At 38.8% G+C, this 15,775-nt stretch overlaps 1 protein-coding gene across 1 annotated transcript in view; it reads left to right on the top strand.

The window, feature by feature from the left end:
* The window catches only part of gpc6b (glypican 6b), a 74,111-nt gene that overhangs the window by 9,385 nt on the left and 48,951 nt on the right, over positions 1 to 15,775 (top strand). The window contains exon 2 of the mRNA XM_056432472.1: positions 9,428 to 9,586. Coding sequence (XP_056288447.1) covers positions 9,428 to 9,586 — 159 coding nt within the window. The remainder of the gene's footprint in view (positions 1 to 9,427; positions 9,587 to 15,775) is intronic.

Here is a 15,775-nt window from a genome sequence, read left to right as displayed (position 1 = left end):
TTATTGTAGACTGTTTTAAAACAGTGATAATTCATTTCCTCTTGAACCTGTCCTCATTCACCCAAGGACATACACTCCTCTGTATTGGCATCCCCCAGTTATTTAAAACACAAGCATGGCTTTCATTATGACTTCTGACATGACCCAAAATGTGATAGGAATAATGCCATTCCATTTTGATTGATGCAAGTTCGAACTTGAGTGAGAAACTTAGCTATTCTGTACACAAAACCCTCTAGAGACATTATTAAAAGTGTAAAAGAAAGTCTGTGTGGAATACACAGCGTTATAGATCCATGCTGATGTTCATATATGCATTGAATACCATCTTCATGTACCAGAGGCTGATTATCCACCAGTAAGACGACATGTGTGCTATGTGTAGTGGGAAACAGAAACGATGCACATCGAGTGCCTTGGATGTCAGAAAGCACATAACATTGAGTTAATATGATGAGTATTATATAGAAAAGTGATTTCTGTCAGACGTAATGAGATGCTTTCAGGGTCAAATTTTCATTTGTAGATGTGGTGCTCATGAAAGCATACACTAATGTACATACAAATTTATTCATACAGCTTAATCCACCCACTTATTTTCTCTCAGTTCGACTGATTAATTAGATTATGCGTTAGTTAATTCACTCATAGATATCCTGTCCATGCTTTTGTGCTGACAGCTAAAGTTAACCAGCCTTCTCTTTGAAATAGTGTTTGAATGCGAATGCTATTTAGTGTTAGCGTCAGTGCTATGGATTCAATCAAGTAGCTAACAAAAAGGTCTCACAAAGGCATGCCTACATCTCTGTAAATCAGACTTTACAACAAGATATCTATTAGGAAAAACATTGCTAGAGCCCATCAGCTGGAAACTCTAAAAGAGTTGCAAGCTGTCTGTGAGCAGCCTTGTGTTTCTGGAGTGAAATGAGTGCAGCTCTGACTGGTTGAAGGCCAATTCTGTTGCCCCTCGGTCAACGCTTTGATTTTAATTAGTCTTGGATAGCCTTACATGAGCAAACATCAACTGAGCCATTTTAAACCCCATTGAGCAAACAACAATTTATTATTATTTTTAGAAAATGACTCTTTCAATTGTTTTCATGTAGATTTACTTGTTTTTCTTGCTGAAATATGGTGGATACATCTAAAATAATCAAGACGCTTAATGACAAAGCGAAAATGCATTAAAGTGACATACCGACATGATGGTAATTGAAAGCAAACATTGTTTTTGAAGAAAACTATTGTCAAGCCACCTGGAGCGCCTATGAAGCAGTAAATCAGAACATTAGTAGGAATGTTGATCTCACTAAATCTGTATCTGTTGATCTCACAAGATCTGTATCTGGCTTTACGTGTCATTCAAAGCGTGTTGGGAGAACCATGGGTCACAGCAGATGGCCCCACATGCCGTGAGTCTCTTTGGCCAGGTACACTGATGGATACTTCTGAGAGTCAGCCTACCTTTGCTGGTATATGCAGGAAGTTGGACACTTGATTCTCCAGGCGGACTCATAAGTCTGTAACAGATGTACAACTAATAATGTCTTTACATAGACGGGGGAATAAAAGCATATTTCAGACAATGTAAGTATTTTTAAAGCCATGTGCATAGTAATACTTTAGACTTTGGGAACCTCTTAATTTGGAAATATACCATATTTGGAGAGGTTTAGGTCTAGTAAGACGTGAAGTGTCGTCCGTGACTCGTGTGGCTGTGAGGAATCTTCTGGTGACAAATTTAAGATTTGATCCTGCCAAGATAGAAGTGAAAGTGGAAAGGGGAATGTCCAATCAGTTCTGCCATCCAAATGCATTGATGAAATGCATGCACCGTGACCTTTCGTCTTTGTAAGGAAAGCGGAAGATACCTGTGAAGATTCTGCAAGACACAAGAAAAGAGGAGAGTAAATGTTGGAACATAGGATTACAGAACCAGGATGCTTTGACTGGGTCTTTCCATGTCTGTTGGCAGATAATACTGATGGGCCAGATAGCTTTTTCACAGTCAGAGAAGATGCTTCGCCTGATGGATTGCATTGGCCAGTTGGAAAGTGCAACATTTGTTACCAAACATGAGCTTTTTAAAGGTTATGGTGAATGACCAGGGCTAAAGAGATGTCATGTTTCATCACACCATGGAGGCGGTTTTCCGATTCTGTTACTCCTTTTCCCTTTTGGGCTGAGAAATGATCCTGTAGTCTTGTAAACAAGGTGTGTGTTAGCCTGACGGGGTCTGCAGCTCATTTAGATTATGTTATGGTGTATAGTGACACATGGGAAGCTCAAGTTCAACGTCTGAAGGCAGTGGTTGGTCATTTTGCTAAAGCGACAGTGACCTATCTTGGCAGGGTTGTAGGCCATGGTGAGGTTTGTCTTGTGCAGGCTAAGATGGAGACCATTGATAAATATCCTTCAGTCAAAAGAGAGTTGATGTGGTTCCTAGACAGTTTTACTGCAATGTTTCTCTTGCATCGGCTCCGCTGACAAAACCTTTGAGTGAAAATGCATCGTTTGTCTGGTTTCGCTGCTGGAAGACTGTTTTTACTTGTGTAAAAAAGCGGATCTGTTCTGCTCCTGTCCTTGCAGCTCGTAAGAAACCTTCTAAGATACAATTGGATGCAATTGAAATCGGTGCTGGGGCTGTCCTCCTATAAGAGGGGAATTGAACATCCTATCTGCTTCGTCTCACATAAGCCACCAGCTACATTACTCAGTGTTCACTCCTGTGTTCTTTGAAGTGTATGTTGGACCATCATTGCTTGTTTCTATTTATACTGATCATAACCCGTTGACGATCTAGACCAGAATGCAGAATGGTAACAAGAGACAAATGTGTCGGTTGCTCTTTCTTCAGTCCTACACTTGGCGTGCGTCAAATTAAAGGTCAGCAACATGTAATGGTGGATGCTGTGGGTGGGGGTCTTCAATATACGGGTGTACGGTGGCCCTTGGCTGTATATGATTACCTATTCTGGTCTGCTTTGTTTTCTTTCAGCCCTTCTGATTGCCTGGCCCATCCCTCCTCATGAGAGACTGGCTCCAACTGCTGGGAGCCTTTATGAGCTCGTTGTTCACAAAATAGCAATCTCTCTCCCGGCTAGAGGGCTGGTGACTTTCAGGCACCCATTTATTTTTATTTTTTTGTTTGATTATGTTTAATTTTACTTTCTGTTACAGGTCATTTAGGTTAGCAATACAGTTTAACAGCACACAACACCCACTTCATTACTACTCACTTTATATACTAGTTTGTTTCAGTTGAGTTATCTCTTATTAATTGACTTGTTAACTTTAACTATTGCTTCTTTGTCAGGTTCCTGAACAAGCTGGCCACAACACATGTAATAATAATAATTTTGCTTCTAGGGACATGAACTTAAAATTTATGGTCGTACTGCCTCCTAAATTTGTCACATTTAAGTTAAACCTGTGTGCATCGGCAAGAACAATCGCAACCAAATAGCTTTGATGTATCAAAACAATTACAATTATTATTATGGATGGGGAGAAGGGAAAACCTTTGCATTTAATTATTAACACTGAATCTCGCAGTGACAATGACTTTAACATTCACAACTATATCATTGCACGAAAAAATTCCCATGAGATGCGAAAACTATTTAACCCTGGCAAAGGATCGGGAACAGGGTACCAATGCTTACAACAAAGGAAATCCTATTCACATTGTATTTGCAGTCCATAAAAGAAAATCACTGCTTGAGCACATCTCAGCAGTGTTAATAAGCCAACTCATTTTACTAACACTTATTACAGATGTGAGAGTGGCATCAATTAATTGCAACGTAAGTTGACATCTTGTATAGGTGTTAATACATCACTAAGTACATGCATAAACCACTCATTAAAACTCAGCTTTATATGTTTAACGATTTTGGTGTGTGGTAGCATAAGTGACACAACATTAGTATGCATTAAATCTGCCTCTTGTTTTGTTAATATTTTAATGTGAGCAGGATGCACTGCTGTCCTGTATATGTAACATCTGGCGCCATGGCTCGATGCAATGTGAAGTTATGCTTCCTGCTGTTGGCCCCGGGCAAATAAAGGACAGGGAATGGATTAGTACATTGCGGTTAGGCCGGACCGAGTCTTTTTGTTTCACCCATGCTGCCCTCTTCCTTTTGAATGACCTGCTGAAGGCCAGCTTTGATACTGTTCTCTTTGAGCGATTTAAAGTATGGCTAGCTTCAGATCACTGACAGCTTCAGGCGGAAACTAGACTTGGTACCAGCAGAGAACAAACAAAACCCTATCTGCATACGACTTTGCTCAGTGCAGATCCAATGAGTGAAACATCCAGCTGTCCCAAAGCTGTGCTCAGATATTTACATGTTTGTTTCTGTAACTGTTCCCACAAACCCTTTGCAACTCTCACGGGTCACCTTCAGATAATTCTTTTTTTCGGTTTGAAAAATGGGACCTGGGCGGATAGAAAATCAGGCTACTTAAATGAACTGTATCGGTGCCAGTTTACAGTTTATTTCAAGAAACTTGTTGAGTTCTATACAAATACTATCAATAGGAACTGTATTCTGGTGGCTGACCGGAGGGCATTTCAAACTCTCCAGCTACTCAAGGCACAACTGCTCGAAAAAAAAAAATCAATTTTCCCAAAGCCTTGAACCAGCAACATGTGTACATCGTCTCCAATAGCAGATAATGAATGGAAAAATTAAACAAATTAGTAGAACATGTAAATGTGCAAGCAACAAAAATGGCATAGTCAATGTAATCAATTTGCCGACAGTAGCTCTGAATAACATCAGCAGCCCATCCCTTAAGCTAAAATTAGCTAATGTCACTTTTGCAAATACAATAATAAAACTGTAAAATTCACATTAAGGTAAATTAAACAAAGGTAAGGCGTGATCCTATTGGCTGCTTAGGTACTTGCATTGGTAAGCGCACGTGCTAGGTCTGCCGCCCAGGAGAGGCGTGTCTGTATTCATGTTTGATTGACAGCCGACCTGGCTCTGGTTAAAACTAAGTATTTACCCTTAATTTTCATGTCATCTGTTGACAGTGTGTGGTTAGCAGCGGTATTCAACCCCAGGGACCACACGCATCTATGTGGACTGAAGTGATATTTGCAACCTACGAAACCTAATCAACATTAACTATCTAACTTTAAACTGACTTTTGTAGCGCTATTTTCCGGGTGAATGTTTTTTGTGTTGCTCGTTCAACAAGCTTCCCTACAGGCAGGACGTGGGTTATTCATGTTTGTAAGCTAACGGTTAAGTAAGAATGAGATTTACACCAGCGAATGTGGGTTCTGGTTGTTGTGGTGACACTGATCTTGTGAAGCAGGTCACTGACTAAAGGGCCTTATGACAGAGCGTTAGTAACGTTACTTTATGCAAATACTTTATTGGCCATATGGACCTTCTCCAACCACCGATACATTAAAGTAAAAATGTAGGACTATGAATTGATTTTTATCATTGTTTGTGGTACTTGCAGGTTCGAGGATAATTTGAGTGGCCCTTAGTGTGTTACTGTAATTTAACACTAATTGTTTTCACAATGCGTTCTGAGTTTGCTGGGATGTTCCAGTTGGTTGTCTACATGATGGTCAAGCATCTCCTGTATTGAGGATTGACCCAACAATCTACTGTACCGTGTTCATCACATGTCATCAATGCAATAATCTGGCTGATATGTGTTTGAATCGTTTTTTTACTACAACGTCAAGGCAATCAGGCTGCCGGCCATACTTGTAAGTAGAAGCAATTTGTTGCCAGTTTAATATTTTCATGTTGACACTATAAAGAATAATAAAAAACATTTATATGCTATAAAATCTTTATAGGACACTACACAAAACTTTAAGATGCAGTGTTTTTTCTTTGAACTGTCTGGCTCACACCCCATCCTGTCAGTCGCTAATGTGTAGTCTGCTCCTCTTGATAGATTAACTTGTAGCCACAGTGCTGTTTTAACCTTGGCAAGAAAGGTTGTGGCACTTTGCTGAGTGGTGAGGTCCCTTGAAAGCTCCGGCTTCCCATATTTTGATGTACAACGGTCTTATTTTTAAGTGATGTCTTTGCTCTGTTTAGACTGCTGGAGCACACAGTAGGTTTGCTGTCCAGATGGATGTTTTTTTTCCTCCTCTTGACGTATCTGATGAAAAGGCTGCACTCAAAATGTGTAGCCCGAGGGACATGTCAGTAGAGTGATATTAACAAAGTTCCCAAAATCCATCCATAACTTTACTTCTTTACTAAACTGAACCAGGGATATGATGCTGAAATTGTTAGTTTCGTGGAGTTATGGGACATATTGAAGTAAATATCTGCAATGGGAGGTCCACGTGAATGCTCCAGTGTCATGATTGCACTGAAGTCTCCCTTTTTATCAAAGATCAAAGCCTTGTTGTGGAGAAGTATACCCAGGATTACACAGGATATACATGTGTCTTAGTTTGACAGTATCACTGTGACAGGTTCCCCTCTAAGCACCAAAGAATGAGCAGCCAGAGTGATGTTCCAGAATAACTTTTATTGTCTTAGGCCCGCAGAATGTGTCTCTGCTCTCCACGCTCCTGATCTTCCATCTGTCCAGCTCCTTTATGGAGACAGACTCAGATACACAAACACAGATCGTCATCAGCTGGACTGATTACCAATCTGATGACCAATCAGTCCAGCTGATGACAATCAGACACCGTTCCCTGAACCACACCCCCGCTCCACCCACTCTGCAGCCGAGCATCCCGAGCATACTAAACACCCCCCGCTGCCACAATCACATTTTCAGACACTTCCACACATCATGTGTATCAGAACCTTTCATGAGGAGATGAAATGTGCAACAGAATTCCCTCTTGACATGCTTGACAACAACCATTGTGACATGAAATCTAACATCAATGGAACATTTCTATAAACAAACTCACATGAACACGATCAGACATTGTTGACGACACATTTTTTTTTTTTACAAATACTAATTGTGAAAATAATAGATTTAAAGATAAACTTGCGTACCATATAGTGAGTAGCCTATATAAGGCGCGTGCTTTCTCTTTACCACCCTGTGTTTGGTCTCTATTCATTATTTAATATCCAAATACTTTTGTGATTGCTGGTTCTGTTCATGGTGTAGTGGGTGGACTGTTTAGCTGAAGCTGTAACTATTCTGTATTTTTCTGTTTTCCTTCTATTCTTTTTTGTATGTTACTTGTTGAAAAAGAAAATGCTACGTACTATGGCATCTTCTGTTATCTTGAGTTTACACATGTGTTTCTTGATCTTCAGGACTGCAGCACACGCTTGTTCATCAAAGTCATCAAAAGCACAAAAGACTGCATTCACAGGGTTGCAGCATTCATAGACAGCCATGTCCGTCTGTACTGTGTTACTGTGTAGCAAATGTCACTGAATTTGATTATGTTATTTTCTGACATGCCTGGCCTACACAAAGCTGGTGTTAGCCATATATGAAGGAACTTGCTGATCTCTTCCTCTTTTAGTATTTTTGTGTAGAAAGTTTGCCGGTTGATGTAAACCTAGCAGTACTCTCCACATTCTGAATGTTTGCAGTCTAAATCTTAAAGATGTCAGCTCATGTCACCATTTGAAGACCCCAATGTGCAAAAGGATCCAATGCTCGTGTCATACTGTTGCTCACTCAGTATGGTGCTTATTAAGTGAAATCCATTTATTGTTCCGCTGCTGTGGAATCTGTCGCTGCATGCGGTGAGAATTGTACAGCTGCCATCAGTTTACAGCTGCAACCCTGATTGGTTGCTCATGCTGATTGTAGACGATGTACTGTACATTACATCTGCATTCTTTGAGAGGAAAATCTGAACTCATTGTACTTTCTGTGGGGAAGAGAAACATGGTTATAATGGGTGTGTAGGAGCAAACTTGTCTATGTTCAGATTCAAATTATTGTGTATGTGTGGATCTGCACTGTAGATTGATTAATTTAGACCCTTACTGTCACCTAGTTTATTTAAACCGTTACGTCGGATTTGTGTCACGCCTCTTAAAATATGGTCATTCTGAATATCGCCGCGGCCCATAATAAGTGTATGATAATCTTTGGTTTTTAACCGTTGTTTTTTAAAATCCCACGTGAAGTGGGATTACAGTGAATGCAACCACCTCCATAACAAGATCATTGGAATTCTTAGGGCAGCCTTCCGCTCATAAATGACAAACAGCGATATTCATAAATATGATGTGATTTCCGTCATTTCGTGTCTATGCATTTAGATTTTCAAGATTAAACAGACAATAAAGAGTGCTCTTGGCCTTCAACTGGTGGTTACAGAATGCCAGTATCCCAGATTTGTCGAATGAGCTTTGTCGAATGGGGAGTGCATTCCAATACTCATACTACCATACTATTATATGTCCTAATACATAGTACGTCAAATATTTGTCCACCAGATGAAACAGTAAGAGGGTCAAAGTTCAAGGTGCAATGTTATGATGAGTAGCTTGTCCCAATTGAATTCATACTGCACAGTTAGTAAGGGCTGCTACTACTAAAAGTATGCAATTTGGAACACAGCTGTAGTTACATTCCCAAAGGTTGACTTGCTGATTTGATCAGCGCTCAGATTTGTTTTGTTCTCTCTCAAATCCTTTGTCGTCAATAGACTTTTCTTTGGCTCTTTTTAAATGGCGGTCTTCGAAAAATTTTATGATGTATTAATAGCTTTTGAGTCTCTTCAGTATTTTCTCAATGTCATCAATTATGTAATGCTGGAAAATATTTGAAAGGAATGTATTATCTGTTCTCCCCACTGAATTTAACTTTGTTGGGCTCATGCTAATGATACCTTTTTTTTATTGTCAAAACAAATGAGAAACTATGTTCTTGTTTAATATAGAATCCTAAAAAGATAAAAGTCACAAACCATTTTTTACACTGTCCATTTCAGAAATTATGATCTAATTATTTGTTCAAAATAAATGTCCAAAATTACAGTCAAAATACACATTTCATGTGGCGGTACATGATCGCTGACATGAGTTTTGTGTTGGTGACCAAACGTCATGTGGATTTGGAGTGAATATAATTCTTTAGCATGGGTTTTATGATCATCTACTCTCACCCTTTTTTATTTGTTTTGTCAAGTTATCTAACACACTGAAGTAACAAGCTTCATCATTAGCTTTACTATTTTTCCATGATGCCGACTCATAAATATGCATCCAAATCTAGCTGACCTCTAATTTAAAAAAAAAGGTTTCTGCATCTACTGTGAAGAATAAAACACATCCAGGAACTCGAATGACTGAATTTCCAATGTAATTTTAAGTAACTACTTTTTTGATAGAAATTGCAAATTTGATATTGATGCAAAATGCAAATTGAACCTAGATTAATTATAGTCAGTCTCACTAATATGGATTGAAAAACACAGTTTGCTTGTCTGTTTCAGGTGAACATCTCCGTGTATGTCCTCAGGGAAGCACATGCTGCACCCAGGAAATGGAGGACACATTTGGTCAACAAAGCAAACAGGACTTTGAGAATCTAATTGATGAAATTAGTCATGAATTGAGAAGCACTTATGTTGCCAGGCATCAACGATTTGATGGTAAGTCTATTTTTTCTTCATACTTTGTGCTGATAAATGTTCCTATTTCGTCTCATTGATTCAACAATTTTAATTACAGTCCCAGGAGAACGAAAATGCGTCAAAAATAATAAGTATAGGATTTTGTGTTAATTTGAGAAGGTTCACTGTTTTGCAGTATAGCTGTCCTCCCTCAATTGGAAACGAGCTGTGTAAATCTTGTTGATACGCCTTGCAATGGCTTGTTTCACAGTGACTGACAGCTGGAACAGCAGCGCAGAGCCCAACTCTGTGTACCTGTGCTCTGTGCAATCGTGTCGTAGTTCTATGGTGACTTGACCACCACACACAGGACGGGATGCATTCATTACTGAACCAAGACTCACTGTACCTCTCCACCTCTCCCTGTTGGAGCAAAGTTGAATGAGAAACAATAATCCCTCCAGCTCCCAACATTATACTGTGTGGGAGGCGGGAGCTTATCACTGTGGACAATGATGAAGGGTGGTGGAGATGAAAATTCTCCAGCAAAGCCATCTGTCAGCATTGTTGGCAATGAGTGCAACATGAAACCTTTTAATGAGTTATTACTCGGAAACTTTTTGAAGATGACTGACTGAATTTCATTTTTTTTTCTCAGAGTGAATGGCAGGGCAAACAGTGATTGGAAAATGCCCCAGTGCTTTCTTATAAACATTGTAATATAATGATATATTTAGAGTGCTGAGACACACAATACTCTATCCAATATTTATTATTAGCCCTAAATCCTTGGCATATGGTTTATGTATAATCAGACTTTGTATAATTCTGCCTCAACACTTTCGAATGCAATTGAAAAACACTGCAATCTGCCTCTATTATTGACGTCTCAATTTATGGGCTGGGTATAGAAACAAATAGTTTTTTCTTTTGGTGGAAAGAAGAAAATAATTAAAGTGACTCTAATCAGCAATTCATTACGGTGATATTAATTATCGGCATGCAAATGAATCTATTTGAAAATATTAGATTCAGTATATCATGCAGCATTATGATTTATTTCTATTTGGGTTTTCTGCACACATATCAGTTTGGATGACAACGTTGCTAAGTCTTCTTTATACAACAGTATAATGTAATATTGGCACATTTGCCTTCATGACGCCTTATTACATGACAAGTCTCCTTATGTATTGTCTATACCAGGGATTCCCAAAGTGTGGTGCGCGCACCCCTGGGGGTGCGCGAGCTGCCTCTAGGGGGTGTGCGAGAGGAAAAATTTAATGGTGGTCTAATGGTGTAATAATTAATATTAAACATTCTCAGGGCTCTCAAGTGTCATTTCGGTCTTAACTCACGCACTCCCGCCACACATCGTATTTCTTACGCTGAAAAAAACTCTCGGCTATTTAATGTTTGAATGCAGGGGTGCTCAATACGTCGATCGTGGTCGCCGCCGAGCTCCGACGCCGGTCTGCGGTTTTTTTTTACGGTGTGGGGGATTGGGGGTGCGTGAACCCGGTCGGGATGTAGAAGGGGGTGCGTGGTCTAAAAAGTTTGGGAACCCCTGGTCTATACTGACTCCTAAATCAGTAGCTGCAACTTTTTTTAATTTTGCACCCTCGTGAGAGCTTCAGAAACTCGTTAAGCAAAATGTTTTACGGCAGGATAGATTTTAAAAAAACTGGATTAAGGTAACATTGAAAAACAATACTTATGCATTGGTTGATTTCATTTGCTGTTCTGTTTTTAAGTTGGTTACTTGAAGAAAGCGTTGTTATATCTCAATTGGACTATCCTTATCAGATACAGATTAAATAGAACAATGTCTTCATGCACATGTTTGGTTAAAACATTTCCAGTTGTAGTCATGAAGGAATAGCAAAGCTGCAACCATGTAATCATCAAACTTTGACTGAAATAATGGGTAATTTATCAGTTTTAGTATCATATTCTCCAAAGTAGTGGAAACAAAGTGCTTTACAGACAAAAGAAAAGAGAAATGTAGAAACCACACAATGTAAAATGTAGAAAACAGTAGAGTTTAAAGAGGCTTTTGATCTGTGCTGAGACTTTAGCAGCAGGCTTTTCTTCAGTCACGGAGCAGCAACAGAAAAAGTCATCTGAATAAAAGGGTATTATATTCCCATTATGTTCCCATCTACAAGCTGTGTGTAATTATTGTTGATGAGTTTACAATAGATAATTAAATGAACCTAATTCCTTCTATATGGATCACATATACTGTGATTAATACATAATCTTGTCCTGTTGTTAAGTGGTTTCCACTATTTATGCCAGAAGCATAAAAGCGAGCTTTCTGCTTGAACACACAACTTAAATGGAAGTTTTAGTGTTAGACGCAAATCCAGCATTGTATTTCTGTACTCCTGCTGTTATTATTCTGCTCTGTATTTTAAATTGATATGCTTGCGTGTCATCAGTGGAATTTAAATTGCAAAACGACAGCAAGTCGCTGTGAAATGAGGACTAGAGGCCATGGATCTGAATTACCTCTGAATTCAAAATTGGTATTAAGTATTGTGCTACCAGTAATACACAACATCTGAAGAATAACAAAATACTTTATTGACACATTACAACACAACCAACAGTTTATCAGATATTTAACTACAATAAAAAGTCTCACTAGCTTTTATTTACTTTTACCTTTTTAATGGTTATAGTCCAGCACTATTGGCAAACCGCAACATCTTTGATTTCATGTACTATTTTGTCAAAATTGTTGTCTTATATATATATATATACAGGACTGTCTCAGAAAATTAGAATATTGTGATAAAGTTCTTTATTTTCTGTAATGCAATTAAAAAAACAAAAATGTCATGCATTCTGGATTCATTACAAATCAACTGAAATATTGCAAGCCTTTTATTCTTTTAATATTGCTGATTATGGCTTACAGCTTAAGAAAACTCTAAAATCCTATCTCATAAAATTTTAATATTTCCTCAGACCAAGTAAAAAAAAAGATTTATAACAGCTGAGTGTTTGTCAAGGCTCAGGAAACCCTTGCAGGTGTTTCGAGTTAATTAGACAATTCAAGTGATTTGTTTAATACCCTACTAGTATACTTTTTCATGATATTCTAATATTTAGAGATAGGATATTTGAGTTTTCTTAAGCTGTAAGCCATAATCAGCAATAAATCAGAATAAAAGGCTTGCAATATTTCAGTTGATTTGTAATGAATCCAGAATGCATGACATTTTTGTTTTTTTAATTGCATTACAGAAAATAAAGAACTTCATCACAATATTCTAATTTTCTGAGACAGTCCTGTATATCATTTTAATTGTTTTGAGACTTAAGGTTTGTGTGGGTCCACAATATTCCACTGTTACACACACTGTGTCAGCACCTTGTGTTATCTTACACATTTTCAATATTATTTATATATTGTTGAATAATCTGTTTATATATTGTTGATATACATAAATGACCTATAATACATTATGTCATCATGAATATTACCTCTTCTATATGGATTGAAGAGCAACAAAGTCAAAGCATAGGTTTCCATATCGGACTGAATAATGAGTGATTAATAGAGCAATGCAATACTCAACAGTCCATGTCTTATATTTCTATGTTGATTCTCTTCAAGCTTACCAACATATTATATGAAACTAATACTATCCAACTTATTATATGAAACTAATACGATTCAGTTACAGCATGCAACTCTCGAATGACTGCACATTGCCCAGAAACTCAATGTCACAATTTTTTTCCAGGAATATATACTTCTGTAGCTCCTGTTTGATTCCTGGAAATGTGCATACATAAATAAGTGTTATTTTCATCAGCCACTGTCAGGGTAGTGAATGTCAAAAGGAGGACTGCAGTGAAAGAGGAAATGGGGTTTCTCCAGCTGCACTTAGATGCATGACTCCAGGCGATCCTGTTCTCTTGGGGTTTGCTGCCATTCTCCATCATTTCCTCAGCTTCAAAGCAGATGCAGAGTTCAGCTTGGCAGCCCTCTGCCGTCTGGAGACTATGTGTCTTCTGAGGTTCTCGACTGACCACCCATTCGAGAAATCGGAGATATTGATTGCTGGATTTGAATTCAGCCCTTGTCTTTCCACGCCATTAATTGAATCTTAGTGTTGGAAGTTGTGGGATTTCAAGCAGGAGAAATCATCTAAAATGGAACCAGCCAATAATTTTTTTTTTTAAATGCGTCTTTCGCTTTTTTCAAGCACAATTAGTGTATTATGAGTTTCTGCATTTTTTTTAAACTTTGTATTCCAGAAACAATATGTGTAGTGTGTAGTGGCCTTGATTCGGGGTCTAAATACACAGTTGAGGATCCAAACAACACATAGCTGTTGGATCAATAAGGAGTTATTGACCATCTATTTAATACCTGGCTACAGAGTCCCACCCACACAGTCAGTGTATGTATGTATCCTCTTCTTTTTATGCATGTTGTGCGATGAGTGTGACTGTAGCTGACAGTCGCTGGCCAGCCCACGCATACCTGACACCACAGGCTGTGTGTGACAGTAAGAGTGCACAGCCTCGACGATGCCAAGACCATCCAAGCACAAATACAGAAATATGCAATAACAACCCATGTTGCACTGTTCAACCATGTGTATCTATGAATGAAACAGCACCATCTGAGTAAATATGTGCCAAACATGCAGCCACAGTTACCGCAGTGTATTAATACATTTTGCCTCTTTGCTAAGTAATGCAAATCCTACTCTGCTACCAAAGACCCCAGGAAACAACTGCTCAGAGAAATTAGATAAATGGCTGTCACACAGCATTCTTTTCCACTTTCTCGTTAATCAGGGGTCAATTGTTGGCCCTCCACTGACTATGAACACCATGTTGCTGGTTAACCAAATATAATATTAATGCAGTCCTACCTTCCAATTGATCTTCTTTGAAATAAACAACTTCAAACAAATTCCTGTCAGCAAGACAATATTTAACAACTGGCACAAAATGGCACCAGTTGTATTGTTGCTTAACGTTACCCATAGAAAACCACAGAAGATAATGTTGTGTTTTGACCAGTGTAAATGACCCTCATTGCAAAACAAAGTATGGTTGTGAGCTTTTATAATCTACTCTTAACTGTCTACAAGGCCCATATTGATGATTGTTACTAATAAGTGTACCCTTTGATGTTTCAAATGCCATCTGCACATTGTTTTGTACAAGTGATGATGGATTTGTGGCCATTTCTTGAGAAAAACGTCCCTGGGTATTACAGGGATGCTATGCTACAAATGTATTTGACTCACTCCCTAGCTTTTAATGAATGAAGGTGAACAAATGATCTTTGTAAAACTAAAATGTAACTGTGCTGCTATATGTACATTTCCTGAAGTCTTAAACATTACGTGCCAAACATTACCGACAGACTGGACAACCAACCTTTTTATCCTCCAAACTAATGGCTTGTCATAGTTTAGGAGATTTTGTCGTAATTGATGCTGCAGGCCACTTTCCACAAAGGTCCTCACAGCAGATGTCACCTCATCCACAGATACCTCTGGTTCCGTAGTCTCTATTTTTCCGATACCGGTGCTAAACCAGTACTTTTAAAACGATACCGGTGCCTAAACGGTGCCTGAACCGATACTTTTTTTTTTTTAACGCACAATGAGGACATTAAAAACCTCTTTGGCCATATTCCCTGTAGAAGCCGTTATCATGGAGCACTGACAAACAACGGATATCAGACTGTTAACATACACAACATATGTTCTCCATTATATGATGTGATATGTATTGTCATGTGCAGACTTTATAGGGTTAATCCTGTCACTGTTTTGATGGGCAAAGAGAACAACCAATCAGAGGGACTGAAGATGACACGTGACAAATAAAGTTTTGCTTCTGACAGCGAGAGTTACACTGAAACAAAGTGACGCCCCACGGTCTTTATTCCTCCGTCATTATATTCCCGGTAACACCGGGTATACAGCCAGGACCGCTGGACATCAACACATCTGCTAGCAGACTGTCACGCCCGTAGCTCGTGTTAGCTACGAGCTCGTGTTAGCTACGAGCTAGCTTAAGCATGGTTATAATGGCTAATTTATTATTTCTTGGCCTACTTTTATGAATGAAAGACTTGCAGTCAACGTTACGGTACTAATCTAAATTCAGGCTGCTCGTCATAATCGGTCTCCACGTGTTCAGGGGGACCGGTGACGGTCTCCCCATCGCGCCCAGCCTGACGCT

This window comes from Pseudoliparis swirei, chromosome 2 (assembly GCF_029220125.1).
Source record: "Pseudoliparis swirei isolate HS2019 ecotype Mariana Trench chromosome 2, NWPU_hadal_v1, whole genome shotgun sequence".
NCBI classification, from domain to species: domain Eukaryota; kingdom Metazoa; phylum Chordata; class Actinopteri; order Perciformes; family Liparidae; genus Pseudoliparis; species Pseudoliparis swirei.
Note: the sequence above shows the minus strand (reverse complement) of the source record. Positions and strands in the feature narration are given on the sequence as shown.